The 16,452-nt window shown below is 37.4% G+C and overlaps 1 protein-coding gene across 25 annotated transcripts in view; it reads right to left on the reverse strand.

Moving 5' to 3' along the window:
- Nucleotides 1-16,452, reverse strand: part of RIMS1 (regulating synaptic membrane exocytosis 1) — a 363,013-nt gene that overhangs the window by 55,221 nt on the left and 291,340 nt on the right. For 22 of the 25 annotated variants that reach the window (XM_021393096.1, XM_021393089.1, XM_021393093.1 and 19 more), the window contains one exon: nt 10,659-10,825. The exons of the other annotated variants lie outside the window; for them this stretch is intronic. In XM_021393096.1, coding sequence (XP_021248771.1) covers nt 10,659-10,825 — 167 coding nt within the window. The remainder of the gene's footprint in view (nt 1-10,658; nt 10,826-16,452) is intronic. 25 annotated transcript variants of the gene reach the window in all.

The following is a 16,452-nucleotide window of genomic DNA, read 5'->3' on the forward strand; positions in this document are numbered from 1 at the left end:
TGGAATTCCATTATTGTTTTAGTCATGCTTTAGAAAAGCTAAAATAGTCAAACAACTTAGTTCTAATGCAAGTGATAAAATAATCTAATTCTTGAAGCTAATGGGAATGGAAAGTGCTTGACAACTCAATGCAAGTGTTCAACACAATGAAAACTCCCGCAAGACAAAATAAAACATATAAAGAAGTGTTTAATATCATGACTCAGCAAAACACCTGCCATATACTTGAATTGCTCCCCTTCCAGTAAATCACGTCTCACAGTACAGGCTATGCAGTTCTCCTCATTTATTCTCTTCCCTCCCACCAAACAACTAAGCTTGCTGACAAGATAACACTTTTCAAAGGCTCAGTTCTCTGAAAATTCCAATCCTCAAAATACCCGCCTTAGTTCAAACATCAACCTGACATTTCTGGGTCACACACAGAACACAATCCTGTATTTCTATGAAAGTTAGCTGAGTAGTAGAGATGAATCAAATTACAGTAAAGTCTCTCTCATAGTATATGCACTATTTTACTTTGAGGGCATGGCAAAAAATGATGGAGAGAGACATTCTTAAATTTTCCAGAGAAGAATGAAGATTAGCAATAGATTATTCTTGAAGGTGAAGCAGTTTAAGATAATTTTCTCTTCCACTTGGAAACAAATAACATTCCCCCTCTCCATCACCAAACTAAGCTGAAATAATGGGCCACAGAAGGTTCTACAAAGAGAGAGTAATTCAGTGAATTTTTTTAAAAGGCGATGAGGAATACTGTACTTTGTCCTTACTAGCAGGAAACACATTTGAAGAGAGGCCAGCAAAAGAAACTATTAACTATTTTTCCTGCTTTAGCAAATTCAGTTCCACTCAGTATACTATTAAGTGAGGCTAAAAAATTTGGCCAGAGGAAGCCATCTATCTAATCCTAGAGTACTATAATATAACAGACAGTAGTATAATAAAAAAATAGTTGTTAAATGTTGAAGTTAGAAAATAGATACTTAGTCCTTATGAAGCCAAGATGATCTACACACTTACAAATTTCACATAGCTTTTGAGTTACAGCTTACCGAACTATAACTCAAAACCTTAAAGTTAATCTATTAGTGTAACACTTCGAAGTTGATTTTGAACTTTAACAGCTATGAAAACCAGTATATTTATTCAAATTAGAAGAGTCACTTATTTCTTATCATTGTTCTGCTACTTGTACATTAAAGCACAAAATGAATGTATTACCGCATTATAAATATGCAAATTACTGTAGTGAATGCAGCACAGTTCTAATATCTTGTATTTCTCTCCTATAAATGAGTGGTAGCATTCTGTACAACTGTTTTATACAAAATACTGGCAGCGACAGCTAGAAAAATCAGGAACACCTTATCTGGCCTGCTAAACCCAAACTCTTACTCCTTTCATGCTAAACAACATTACTGAGTATTTCACTGAAAATTGATACAGCTCAATCTTTTTTAATTAATATAACATGAACTTGCTCTGGCACAGTTTTGTATAAGGAATATGGAACAAAACGTAAGCAAGGTACAAAAGAAATCTGTAACATTCAACACATTCTCAGAATCTGAGGATAGTGAAAGTTCAGATGATAAGTGTGGTAAAGTGAATATTCCATACAAAGACAGTTTGGAATTGCCTGTTGTTCCTATTTTCTGGGTGATTAGCTTTTATTAATGAATATACAGCAGCGTTCTGCTGTTGCTTCTGCTAGTTCTTTCAGTAATATCTGTAATTAAAAGATTTTACATTTCATTTTTTCCTTTATCAGTGAGTGAAGAATCTTAACTACACCCTGTACACTGTAGCATAAATTCAATACATGGATTTTAATTACTTCTGTAATTAACATGAAATAAATCAGGTTATTTAAACACTGAACACATTCTCATTAGCTGAAATGCATTAAAAGCTTTTGGTGCGGCATGTTTTCCTTGACTGCCATGACATGAAGCTAAACTTAACTGAGCTGACTATGTGGTGCTGAACTGCTACATATCAAGTGAATTACTGAGCTGACAAGGATGGATGCAGTCTAAACAGAGAGTGGGGGAAGAACTAAATTTATTACACAGGTCACATCACATACATTTATGACAGCAACAGGCAGCACTGCTGTAAAAGCTGAGAGGAGATCAGAAGAAACTTCATACTTTCTCTACTCTGTTCTCCCTCAACACCCTAAACTAGCTCCAATGTACTATGTAGGTGGATGGAAATTCAATGGGAGAAAATCTGTTTCTGATCTAGGAAGTGCACTGTAGCTACATTTCACTGCTGTCTGCCCTCAGTGAGATGGCAAACATCCAGTTACTTTATCTAGCTCTACACTTAAAGACTGAGCATTTTTTGCAGGAGAACAGCAGAATAAGCAGCGTGTAGTGAAACTCTGAACAGAAAGAGGCATCTACATGTGCAAATGTTACTAAATAAAAACCAGATACAAGCACAAAGATGCCAGCACAGATGTGTTTAAATATTCTATAAATAAATTTACTCTCTAATTAAAATAAATTTTAAGGTCAAAGAAATAAGACGTGGAAAGCCTTCTAAAAGAAGTGGGTGAGAGCAAAAGCAACCAGTAAAGCTGAAGATGGACCCTGATAATATATTAAGCTCATATGAGTCTTTGTGATAGCACAGGCTACGTTAAGTGACCCTAGAGAGAAACTTTGCAGTCCTATATTTTTACATGTAAGACAGAACAGATGTAGGAAGAACTGGCTTACAGATAGCACAAACTACAAAATAGGACTGAATTACAACCAAATACTTCCTAATGTGTCTCCTAATAAAGCTAAGGCTTAATGATACAACATTCCCGTAGATCTGCTTATGTCCAATCTGTTCAAGTATTCATTAAAGACAATCCTGAGGACTGCTCACCAGAAGAATTTTTATCAGCTCAGAGTGACTGATTACTATTTTATCAGGTTGCCACAACGAGCCAGAATTTGTGTGTTTTCAACCTACTCAAGTGACACAAAACACTGTGATCGACCTTAAGAGTTTGGTATAAAAAGGATGATCTGGCATATGGAAAAGTTTGCTGGAAGTGAGTTTCCCTGGTTCAGGTCCAACTTAAGCATCCACAAGGACAAGGCCTTTCCTGCAAAATTCATCCTAGCCATCGGCTCTCAGTGTGCACTGGTACATGGGATTATTCCTCTCTAAATGCAGGATTCTACATTTCCCTTGCTGAACTGCATGGGATTCCTATTGACCAATTTCTTCATTATGTCAGTGTTTCTCTGAATAGTGACATTCTCATTCAGTCTTTGATTTAATTCACTTGTCAGTTTTCAACAGTTTCCAAACCTGCTGCTGAGTAAGCACTTTTTCCAATCATCCAGGTTATCAGTAAAGATTTTAAATAGTATTACTGCAGTTGACCCCAGAGATAAACCGCCAGTGGCTTGCCTCCAGATGGACTTTGTGTAATATATCACAGCCCTCTGAGCCTGGTATTCAGCCAGTTTTCAATATGCTTCACTGCCCACTTGCCCAGGCTGCACTTCTGTCTAAGATACTAAAGGTAAGCCCAAGAACAACTCATTTTCTGCCACCCACCAAACCTGTTAATTGGCGAAATAAGGCTGTCAGGCCGGTCAGGCATGATTTTACCTTCATAAATTCATGCTGACAACTCATAATCACCCTCTTGTTTTGCACATTTAGAAATTGTATCCAGGATTATTTGCTCCACCACCTTCCCAGGACTTCAGATGAGGCTGACAGGCCTGCTATTCCCCAGATCCCCTTTGAATATGGGAGTGACAACTTCTTCCGGTCTTCAGGAAGACCTCCTGGTTGCCATGACTTTCCAGACATTACTGAGTAGCCTTGCAATGATGTTGGTCAGCAACAGATCATTTATTAATCATGGGTATATTCTGTCATGTCCAAATGATTCATATCAGACTGTTTGTTTAAATGTTCCCTGACTTGATCATCCTCTGCTGAGTCCTGGATCAAGACTTTACTTCTAGTCTAAGGGCCTTGAAATCCTCAAGGTAAATCATACAAATCACAGAGACCGAGGCCAAGGAAGTGTACTTGGGTCTTTTTGTGTCCTTTATTATCAGCCGGCTTCCCTCATTCAGTAGCTGGTCAACATTTTCTGTCATTCCTTTTGCTGCTAATGCACTTTTTCCTGTGTCTCCTGACCTCATTCAGATTCAACTCCAGATGGACTTTAGCTTCTTTAATCCTATCCCTGCATACTTGGATAGTGCTGCTGTATTCTTTCAGTTTCCACTTTTTAACAGCTTGCTTTGAATTCCTGCACATAGGGACAAAACAGTCTTGAGCTTGAAGGAGGTGATTACTGAAAATCAGCCTGCCTTCCTAGATCACTCTGACAGTGTATCACATGGAATTTTGCCAAGTAGAGCCCTGAACAGGCCAAAGCCAAAGCTAGGTTGGGATGCTGCTTTTTTGCTTCTTCCATTCTCTTAGGATTGTGAATTTCAAATTCTCATGGTCACTGCAGCCAAGGCTGCTCCCAGCTTTCACACTCCCAACTGTTTCTTCCTTGTTTGCAGTTACTGAGTCCAGAAGAGTGTCTCCCCTTGTTGGCTTCTCGATCACATGTGTCAATACATTGTCATGAAAAAAAAACAACCTGGACTGCTTGCGCCCTACTGCATTGCTCATCCAGAAGATCTCAGAATGGTTTGAGCTCCCCACAAGGACCAGGGCCCATGAATCTTAATCTTCTTCCAGTTGTTGGAAGCCCATTTTCATCTACTACGTCTTGGTCAAAAAGTCTGATGGCAGACACCCAGAATGTTATCACATCGGTCATCTCTCTAATCTTAACTCATATGATTTCAGTTGGCACAGCACCCATCTCTAGGGAGAGCTCCCTGCATCCTCTCTGCTCTCTCACATAAATAGCAACTCCCCATCCTTGCTTCTCTAGCTTGTGCCAGTAACAAGGAATGTATGAGTGTGTTTTAAAAGCCATTGAGTAGCATGGCATAATGTGTGAAATTAGGACTGGTTGAAGTTCACTGTTCCAGTCTATTATATTTAACCTGTTTCTTTAATCAACCCATTTAAAATATTTTAAGTAAACACAAGCATTTAATTAAACAATACATTTAAAACTAGCTGAAACTATGGCACATACATAATTATATTATTGTATATCAAACATTTATAAGGCACTAAATATAATTCTTACTAAAGATGTGTTTTTCAAATTTAAAATGATCAATAACAATGAAATTTCAAATTTAGATACAGTAAGATAAATTCACCTTAAAAAGAGTTATCTAGATTTCCATATAATTGACAGATATAACGTAAACATCTCATGGTACACATATTGCTAAGCCCTCCAGAACAGAAACTTCTAGTTTACCTCCAGAATGCATGACAGTTCCCTACTTGATGTCACTGAGAAGTCCACCTTCAAAGGTATGTTTGAATAAATAGGCTTCTAACAAATAATAACACCATTGTATTTGTATGAAATAATTTTAAATCAAGTGAGAAAATATCCTTTTTTTTCCTGGTCAAGTCTACATGGTGCTGATTCATCATCACGTATTTAACATCGATCCTTAATTATCAACTATTTGCATTAAATCCTGATAATTCCTTTCTGCTTTATCATCTAGCATATGGGAAACATTCCTGAATCACAATAAGTAATAACTGTAGGAAACACAGGGACAAAGTATTGTTTGACTATATTACAAATCTGTAGTGACAGAGTCAATGATAAATAAAAGCTAAGCTGCATAAAGAAGGAGTAGTAATCTGACTTCAGTTATGAAATAAACAAAAAACCTACATGCTATGACAGGCCGAATTCACTGATCTGATTCTTATTCAAGTCAAAATTGACACAACACCTGATATTTGCCCGGAATTCCACTAGAGACCATGATAGTCAACCACACTTTCTAGTAACAGGAAAGATGTTTGAAATAATGTTATATCCAAACAACGATGGCTGCTCTGAAAGTAAAGCCTCCTATTTTGTTTCCCCACAAAATCAGAGTGAATGTTGGTGGTATGGCAACAGAGGTTGAATCTTCTCACCAATATTCTGTTACATTTTGTTGCTGTATGACAGATGGCAGCAGAGGAGCAGTCTGGCAAAATGGCATCTGACATGGAGGTGCATATAAAGCAAAGGTGAGTTACTGAATTCCTCCATGCAGAAAAAAATTGGCACCCATTGACATTCATCGATTTATGGAAACCAAAGAGTGGACATAAGCACAGTGAGGTGGTGGGTGGTGTGTTTCAGCAGTGGCAACAGCCACATGAAAGACAAGCCGAGTTCCAGATGCACAGCTCTCACACAACAAAATGAAAAGCATGTCCATCTGCTCATCCATGCAGATTGCTGGATTATGACCAGGGAACTGTGTGTGGAGCTGAATGTCAGCTTCAATGTGCTGGGAATAATGGTGGCAACATTGGAATATCGCAAAGTTTGCTCCAGGTCGCTTCCGCAAGAGCTCAGACAGGAACAGAAAGAACACCATATGCAAGTTTATCAGGACCTATTGAACCAATACGAGGCTGAAGAACATAGTTTCCTGTATTGCATCGTTACTGGTGATGAAATGTGGTATCACCACTACAAGCCAGAGTCAAAACGGCAGTCCATGGAGTGCTGACATGTGAATTCCCCATTGAAAAGTTCAAGGTGCAGCCCTCAGAGGGTACAGCGATGTGCACCGTCTTTTGGTATAACAAAGGGGTGATCCTTCTGAATATCCTGGAACCTGGACAAACCATCAACTCTGACTGCTGCATTACCATGCTGACTAAACTGAGGGCCTGAACTTCCAGAGTCAGGCCAGACAAGACAATATTTCTTGCAACATGATAACACCAGGCCCCCTACCAGTTTGAAGACTATGGAACACATTGCCAGTCTTGAATGGACTGTCCTACCACACCCATCATATAGTCCAGATTTGGCACCTTCTGACTTCCATCTGTTCGGGCCAATGAAAAGTGGACTGTGTGAGAAACATTTTCCTAGTAACACTGCCATCATAGCAGCTGTGAAACGGGTTACTTTGGCTGGTGCATATTTTTACAAGAGTAGCACGTAGGCTCTCGTTCATCACTGGTGAAAATGCATAGGTAATGTACTATGTTGAAAAACAATCTTTTGTACCTGAGAATTTGCTCTACCAAATAGTGTTATTTGGCTGTTGTAGTTTCCATGGAAATAAATAGGAGGCATTACTTTCAGAGTGACATATGTAATTTATTCATGCATAACCATTTTTTATAACATTCACCTGCTAAACAAATTAGAAATGAGGAAGCTGGTTTATATACTCATATTTAGAACCGGCATCAGCCATAATTCCATCTCACAACTCATTAGAAGTGCTGTTGATCAACAAAACATTCAGACTGAAGATTATCATGCATGCTTTGTCACAGCTTTCTGACAGGTAATTCAATTACAATTATACTGTAGGAATGAAATTAGTCTTCTGCCTTAAAGAGTTTAGAAACAGTCTTGTCATTGATCAACAGACCAGAAAGATTTGGGTTTTGTTTTCTCTGTCTTACTTAGCTTCTTCAACATGCTCAAGCTTTCAAACACTACAAACCTTTATATTTCCAAGTTTTGACCCAAGGAACTTTGGAGTGTTAATCTAGCTATTCAGATAAGATACACTATATTTCTGTGTTGTTCTGCATCAATTTGTTTTCTCCTTACTATAAACAGCATTTTATTCTACAAATGATATGCATTATGATAAATGCAATTTGAATGTATTGTAATGGAGAGAGTAACTCATCACAATTAAAATTGCTGTACAGACACGAACAGTTACATATCTATAGCTAACTTGCATACACTTTTGAGTCACAAGATGTGTTGCCATGCTTTAAAAATCTTAACTGCTTAAATAGAGAAATAAATATTTATAAATATAGGGTAACATATAATATATTATCAGTCTCCTCAACTCAATGGAGAGAGAGATGGAGATAACTTTTACAAAGGTGACTCAGAGCAGGAATTTTGCTGGTGTATTCTGAATTCTGGTATTTTTCTCCTGAACACAAAAGGCACCTAAGCATATTACTTGGATAAGCTTAATTGAGATGTCTAAAACCAGGCCAACTTGTTTGATATAAAATCATGATGATATATCATTTTTGCATGTTTCTAAGGAATTTGACCTTCCATAGCCACAGTATCCAATCACTGAAAAGTAAGTGCAGACAACTCACACTGAACATTTTGAAGAGTGGATGTTAACCTATTGGATGAAATACTTCCCAACATCGCATCAAAACAATCTAAAATTCACTAATTGCATTTAATATTTGAAATGAGCTCATTCAGAGAGTAGTGTCCAAACGCTCCTTGAACTCTCACAGTTCAGAGCCGTGCCCACTGCCCTGGGGGGCCAGCTGTTCCATGCCCACTGGTGAAGAATCTATTCCTAACCACCACCTGCCCTTCCCCAACACAGCTCCATGCCATTCGCTGGGCCCTGTCACTGTCCCCAGAGGGCAGAGCTTAGCACTGCCCCTCCGCTCCCTGTGAGGAGCTGCAGCTGCCATGAGGCCTCCCCTGAGCTCCTCTGCTCTGCGCTGAGCAAACTCAGGGACCTCAGCTGCTTCTCATATGTCTTGCTTTGTAGATCCTTCACCATTTTTAGAGCACTCTTTTGGACACTCTCTAATACTTTTATGTCCTTCTTACATTGTGGCACTGAAACCTGCACCCAGTGCTCAAGGTGAGGCCGCACAGCACAGAGCAGAGCAGGACAATCTCTTCTGTCACCCAGCTGGCAGTGCTGAGCCTGCTGCACCCCAGGGTACAGTTGGCCCCTTGGGCTTCCATGGGTTAACTGCATTAGGTATCTTTCACTTTGCTGGGTATTTTAGGGGGACAAAACTACAGTAGGTTTAGGAAAAAAAGAATAAAATTATGAGTAACTTATGAATGTTAGTTTCTTCCTCATATTTCTACTGAATGAACTGCAATGCATATTATTACTATATATTTAGTTCACTACGCAAGTACTATCTGAACTTATAGAGAAAAAAAACCAAGCAAGTATAGAGTACCTCATGTCTTAGGCATGGATGTTGTGGACAGTATCAAACAGAATTCAGATGCTCTACCTGAATTCTAACTACATCTCACTTTAGGAGTCTGCAGCGGTGCTGAACTGAGGCTCCCCTTGCAGACAATTGGTTTTGTAAGTTGTGTCAGCCTACTCTATGCCCAGAATGCTCTGCTACTCATTAAAACAGAAGAAGTAAAATGAGAACAAGGCTCTAACCCCAGGTTTCCTCCTTTCTCCCATAGCAGAATGTAACTGGTTCTCTTGGGCCGATACTCTTCTGACATTTGCGATCAGATATTCTGTAATCAAGAATATCCCTAATAAAATTTTCACAACAAAGAGATAGTTATAGGAAAAATCCTCTGTTGTTCAGCCTGCCACAAATACTGTGACAAGGCCTAAATGAGGAAATTCTGTATTTCGAAAACAGAGGTATTTCAGAATGATTAAAGCTCTTCGTAAGAGACAAATAGAAAAAAAGTTAGGCCACAATGAAATGCAGCATTTAAATACATAATTTGAAATGACTTTAAACACATGAATAACTTTTACATTTACAGTTGCTCTGCAGTGTTCTTCTGGATTACAGATTGCATTATTAATGCAGCTGTCAGGTTGTGTTCACTTATCAAAAGCAGGACTTTGAATATACTTATGAACTTCCTTCAACAATAAATCAAAGCAGAGCTAGCTCATACGCAGAGCCCACTTTCTGATTTTCACTGACATTCCTTCCCACTGTGTGAAGAGATTAAAAAGTCTTCAGAGCTAAATGTCATGAATGGTGAGTCTGTCTAAAAATGTTCTGAGGTACTACATGATGCCATCCAGACTTCCATCAGATTGATTTTCTCCATAGGCATATATACATACATATATATTGATATGGTTCCTAATTCATATCCTGACTTTTAACACTTAAAGTCATATTTTTGAATATTCAGACATTTTTAGATGTTAACATAGACAAACAAACTGGTGGGAGTTTTGTCATCAAGTTAAATGAAGGCAGGATCTCATCTGTGTATTTTAAAAAAGCATTAAACTGAGAAGTAAATTACGATCAAGGATGAAAGACATTTCATTACTGATAATGCAAAATAATTCAACAACTTTCGAAGTAGAGATATTGAAATTACTACATAAACACTAGTTTCACAGCCAGTAATTCATCAACCATGAATGCAGTGAAACAAAAGCAGGCATATAGGGAAATAGACACATAAAGAAAGAAAAAAAGAGATTTTATGAAATAAATTCTTTAAATGACAAAATTAGCAACATTTCTGCTGTAATACCTTACTGGCATGTAGATTACACTGATTCATGGCCAGCAATGAGATGATAATATGTCTTTAAATCCCACTTCCCACAAATACATAACCTCATTGGAAATTTTACTTCCTGTTGTAGATGTGCAAGCACAACAAACTACTGTCATCTTAGGCTAGCAATGGAAGATAGTTTATATGTACTTATTTCATAAGTTCTTCAAATGCTTTTCAATAATTTCTGGTTGTATTTTGGCACAGAGACAAAAAGGGGTGTGATGCAATTGAAGCTGCATTGAGAACTCACCTGATTCTGCCCCGAGGGCGTTCAGATTGCTCTGACATAAAACTTGTGCTGCTGAGGCGTGAGGCACTGCTGGTTCGCGAAATGGCTGATACGTCACTGACATCACTATCTGATGATTTGGCAGAGACGTTATCACAACTTCTGTACTGATCTGTTTGTATGTTATACTAGAGATCAAGAAAAGAAAAGGTGAGGAGTCTCATCAAAACAGAACGTATATACTGAGACAACAAATGACCAAAGTATGACAATTCTGTCCAGCTGCTTTTCAATTTAACAAAATTGAATGAAATTCCTAGAAACATTCATATTAAATAATCTCTTTATGTCTAGTAAAGAAATTAAAAAAATGGTATTTATGGAATAAATCAGATATTTGAAATATATTACAGCACTTAAATTTAAATAGGCTGCTGGATCTTCAGTACTCTTGAACTATAATAATGAAGTATTTGTGCAGCATATGCACACCTTCTCACGCACATGCATATCATCTATTTGGTTGTAGAACTTTTTTAACTTTTCAAATACTAAAAAATATGCTATGAAATACTTGTACAGAGCTCATTTGCAAGAGTAGAACTGCATATAGTCTGAATGAGATGTAATGTTACAAGAAACTGGCTCTGAGGGGTTGATTTCAATACCTAAGCTCTATCTCTGTATTGTGATACTTGAGAACTGGTCAAGCAGAAAGCTAACTCAGTAAAAATAATATCTGTTCTCAAGCAGATTGGTTCCCTGATCTGGTTACTTCTACATACACGCAAGCATAAGAACTAACCAAGTACCTGGCAGGAAGACTATGCGGAGAGGGGTAGAAATTGGTACACTTTATCAACAGCAGACGCTTTGGTTAGTTAAAGTTGGCTGAAAATCCACACCATCTTTTATGTACCACTCATATTACCCGTAACATCAGTAAGACATACAAAAATAGAAGCTTCATTCCAGTAATGTCACACTTAACTAAATTTTCAGTCACACAGATATAAGAATTAAATCAGCGTCAGAGAGATGAAGAAAGAACAAACCCATGTCTTCTACTGCTTTGGTATTCCAACCTCAGAACTGCAGCATAAAATACAGAGATTCCCAAGAAAGAGAGAACCCTTCTCTTCACAGACATAGAGATTAGCACAAGAAGTAGTGAGGCTGGAAGCTAATGTTGAGTGTTGCAGCATTTACATTTTACTTCTTAGGGATTTAGCTCTTTATTCCCATAGTTCTACTGAATTCCCTGTCCTCTAATGGAGGCATACAACGTTGTCAGCTTCTTATTCCCTTCCCACCCTTTTCAGTACAGTCTGACAATCAGACAGTAACTTAAACTAACATCCTAAACCTTAATCCTAAGAGCCTGAATGAAGGATTGAGAGGATGACAAAAAACTCAAGAACTCACATAGCTTTCTCTCTTTCTTTCTTGCAGATTCTCCAATGTAAGAGCACAGGGTATTTGAGAACAGCTGTGCCAGTTAGTTTGTTCTGTTCCTAGAGAACTTCTTAGGGCAGAAAATCTATATAAATAACTTGCACTGCTGCCACTCAAAATTTTCTGTTAATTCCTTTGAACGAGCATTTTATTTTCCTACTGAAATTTCAAATAATATGAAGGGGCGGGGGGGAGGGAGGGAAAGAAACAAATGAACAAAATGAAAGCATTTTTGAAATTAACTTTTTTTTTTGTCTTTCAAACAGAGACAAGTAAAGTGCTCTTACGCCAGTGATTACAAGAATATTTTACTGTTCCAATACAACTGAATTTATCATTCTGAGGAACAATGTCACAAGCTGAGATCTTCTTATTTGATACTTTCATTAGAGTAATGCCTGCAGTTTTCCAGTTGGAATCAAGAGTAATATGATATAGTTCCACTCATCTACAGCCCTACTGCTCTTCAGCATAACTGTATATATTTGCAATGCATTTCCCTGTCACGTTACATTAAAATGTTACATGAAATTCATTCTGAAGCTTCCAAATTAAGTGAGTTTTCAATGCAATTCCTTCCCTTTCAACTTTATGTCTTACACAGTTAAAGCTTATGTATCATTTCTGTTTCAAAGTGCTCTATTTGTCACACTAGGAAAGTTGCTGAAGTTTGCAGCTAGCTTCAAATCCCCATACTATCTGCACTGTTTGTTTACTACTGTATTACAAAGACAATCTATTTAATTAAACTTTCAATATAACTATCAGAAATATAAACCACTGACATGCAGTTCTTCCATTCATTTTACCACTTATGGAGTCATTTCTGTGCCAGCAATAGGAGAAAAAAGGGTTATGATGAACTGCAAATGTGTTAACACCAGTGAAAAGAGCACAGAAAAACAAAGACTACACTTTGTGAATACTTTCACAGTTCCATAATGGCTAGCAGTATTGGCAATTTACTGATTTTGACACATTTTAGAAGTCATTTAATAGTGCATCATAATTAAATAATCTTCCATATTAGTAAGTTTTTATATTTCTAGACTTCTCCTCAACCTATTGAGGATAGAATAGTTCAGAGCTCTGACAAGTGAAGGAGTGCTCCCTCCTTTGACTTCAGAAAAAGTCTCAGGTGTCTAACTCCTGAAAATGGATGTCCAAAAATGCTTTAAATAAGAAAATTAAATGTGCATTAAAATGAGGAAAGAGAAATCTAGATGAAGGGCATTAAGGCCTAGCTAGGTTCATAGAAGGCCTTGAGCATCTTGAGATAATAGCTGCCTCCTGAGGAACCTTATTTCAAGATGAATTTTGCCAGGAAATGCTGAATCACGGCACAAAACATTCAGTTTTAAGACTATTTGCAGAGGGTTCCTATGAATGCTGCCTGGATTCAAGGCCTGGCAGACACCACTTTGGTGTGTCTAGACTGTCTATGACTCCTACCAGCACCTGGATCTGTGCCTCAAGAGCAGCCCACATGATGGTCCAGAGACCAGTAAATACCAGTGTTATCCAGTAGCTTCATATCTAACTCAACCTACTGCAAGCATCACTTATTTTCCTAACCAGTAACAGCAAAAATGAGCAAGTCACACCATGGAAAACTTGCAGTAAAGTCCAGGAGTCAAACTAATCTTAATGAATGTTTTGAAACCATATCAGTATTGGAGTGACTGTACTATTACATAGGTATTATTTTTTACCTGAATGTCGATGCAAAGGGAATTGAAAAAAGATACTGGTGACATCAAAGATCCAAAAGAATCCCTTTCTGCAGCCATAGGTGCTCTGCTCAGCATCATATAAAACTTTGGTAGTCAGCCTCTTATCATCCCATACCTCCTATCCATCCTACCCTTGTAGGCTTTAACTAAACCTAAATCCAGATTGCCAGTAATCTAATGACATGATTATACTTTTTATGCTAAACAATTTCAAATCACATACAGTGTTAACTGAGTTGGTAGCACACCTAAATATAGAGTGATGCCCTTTTAAGTAAGCCCAATAGTGCTCTGATCAGTAACTCTCTTAAATAAACAGACCTTCTAAAAAATGCGTTGCACAATCTCTGAAAAGCCAGAACAGCTGCAGCACAGTACTTGTGTTCTGTGTGTGGCATTTGTAATGAAAACTTACTGAATGTTCAATTAATAGTATAATTAAGATATTCCATCATTTATATCTGCGCAAACTCAGAATTATTTGATTTTCCCAAACACTTCAACAGAAAATAGATAGAGCCTTACCAGATATTTAAAGTTCTTTAAACCCTTTTGCCAAATGCAGACTATTTTTTTTTCCACTTGGTTCTTTAGGAATTAACTGTTTCACATAAATTAAAGGTTTTTTTTTCACTGTAACTAAAGGAATAAGAATGTGAGGGTCTCAAAACAATTAGACTACAAGAGCCATCAAAACCTGTATAAATGCTGTAGATAGTTACCCATTAAAAATCTGTTAACAGTTGTTTAAAACACAGATGTTTAAAAATGGTTACATACCAACTGCACTGTGTATGCTTGAAAAACTAGTTCTTGGCTACCAAGACTAAGAAACTGAGAAACTGAGTGGGAGAAATTACAAAAATGGAAGAAATACATCAGATAGAGATTGGAAATTGTTTTCACTTGAGTCAGTGTAAGAGAAAGCAGATTTAAATTTAATAAATTAATTCCATCCATACACAAGTAAAAATCTCAAGAGGTTTATGGACATTTATCTGTAATAAAACAAGTGTATTTGAAAAAAAACAAAAACAGAGGAAGAATCAAATATATCTGAACTGATTGCTCTGAAGGGATTTTTCTCTGAATGTGCAGCAGCACAGTTTCTCTAATAAATATAAATACTTATTTTCTGCATCAATGGGTAAACACGCCTACTTGAGAAAGCATTTCTTTCAAAGAGGAAGCAGAGCTGTTAACTCTTGTTTTTTTTTATAGCTACTTAATATTTCTTTCTCACTATTCTAAACTGTTTATTAAACCACTGAACATTTTTTTCATCTTCAGTTTAAGTAAGCTTTACTCCTGCAGTTTTCAAAGACTGTCACAGATTTTGGCACCAGAAGTCAGGTATAGTCTTAAGTTCTTAGAGATTTTACTCATTAGCTTTCTGGATTACCTGCCATGACTTACTACATTTTCATTAGAACTATCACATCTTCATCTGTCTGGTCTGTATTTTCTGATTTGATCAGCATCTTCACAGGATAAACAGCAGCACTAGGTTTGCTTTTAAGAACATATTCAAAGCATCCACTGTCACCACAGTGACAGTGAGATATGAAGCAAACAGCTACATCACTGAATATAATACACAGCATTACAATGTGCTAATATAATTTGTTCTCAGCACTTAAAAATTTATTACATATTGGATCATCCTACTACACAGTATCATGTAGAAAATGCATGAAAAGTTAAAGATTTTTGGATTTAAGTAATTCATTCTTTTTACTTCTTTTCTTGCACGGAAAGGAGTACACCTCTGTCAGAACATAAGGTACTCCCAAAATATTTGTTTTTATAAAAATGGACGGAGAATTTGCTTCTCTAGATTTCACAGAATCATATCATAGAATCATAGAATGGCTTGGGTTGGAAGGGACCTCAAGGATCATCAAGCTCCAAGACCCCGCCAACCTCCATATCTGATACTAGACCAGGCTGCCCAGGGCCCCAGCCAACCTGGCCTTGATCACCTCCAGGGACAGGGCATCCACACCCTCTCTGGGCAGTATGTTCCAGCACCTCACCACTCTCTTGGTAAAGAACTATCCCTTGATACACAGTCTGTATATATGCCTGGGATTCCTCCGGCCCAAGTGCAAAACCTTGCACTTTGCTTTGTTGAACCTCATTAGATTCACCCGAGCCCACCTTTTGAGTTTGTTGAGGTCTTTCTGAATCCCTCTGGTCATTCTTAAATTGTGAACAAACAATACTGCAACAGAGTTCTTTCCATCTAGTATCCATCATGTTGAAATTGCAATTTTAATTGCCACATTTGTTTAAAAAATAAAGATAATAATAGAAACAGCTAGACACAAGTGGATAAGGAAAACACTGCAGTTTGATTTTTTCTAATCATTTAACCATACACCAGATTTACATTAGTCTTAGTCAGAGAAGTATACCAAATAAATCTGGCCAAATCATAAATCTGAAAAAAGTAAAAATTTGGTCATTCTTGACAATGCTCTCACATCACACATTCCCTTTACCTCCTGAAAACATTATCAAACTCATTTTACTAAAAGTGTGAACTTGTTGGGAGTTCAACAAAGACACATTGCATCTCATTCTCTTGTCCTGAGTTGACAAAGGCAACACGATATTAAATGGTA

The sequence above is a fragment of the Numida meleagris genome, chromosome 3, assembly GCF_002078875.1.
Source record: "Numida meleagris isolate 19003 breed g44 Domestic line chromosome 3, NumMel1.0, whole genome shotgun sequence".
In the NCBI taxonomy this organism is placed as follows: Eukaryota; Metazoa; Chordata; class Aves; order Galliformes; family Numididae; genus Numida; species Numida meleagris.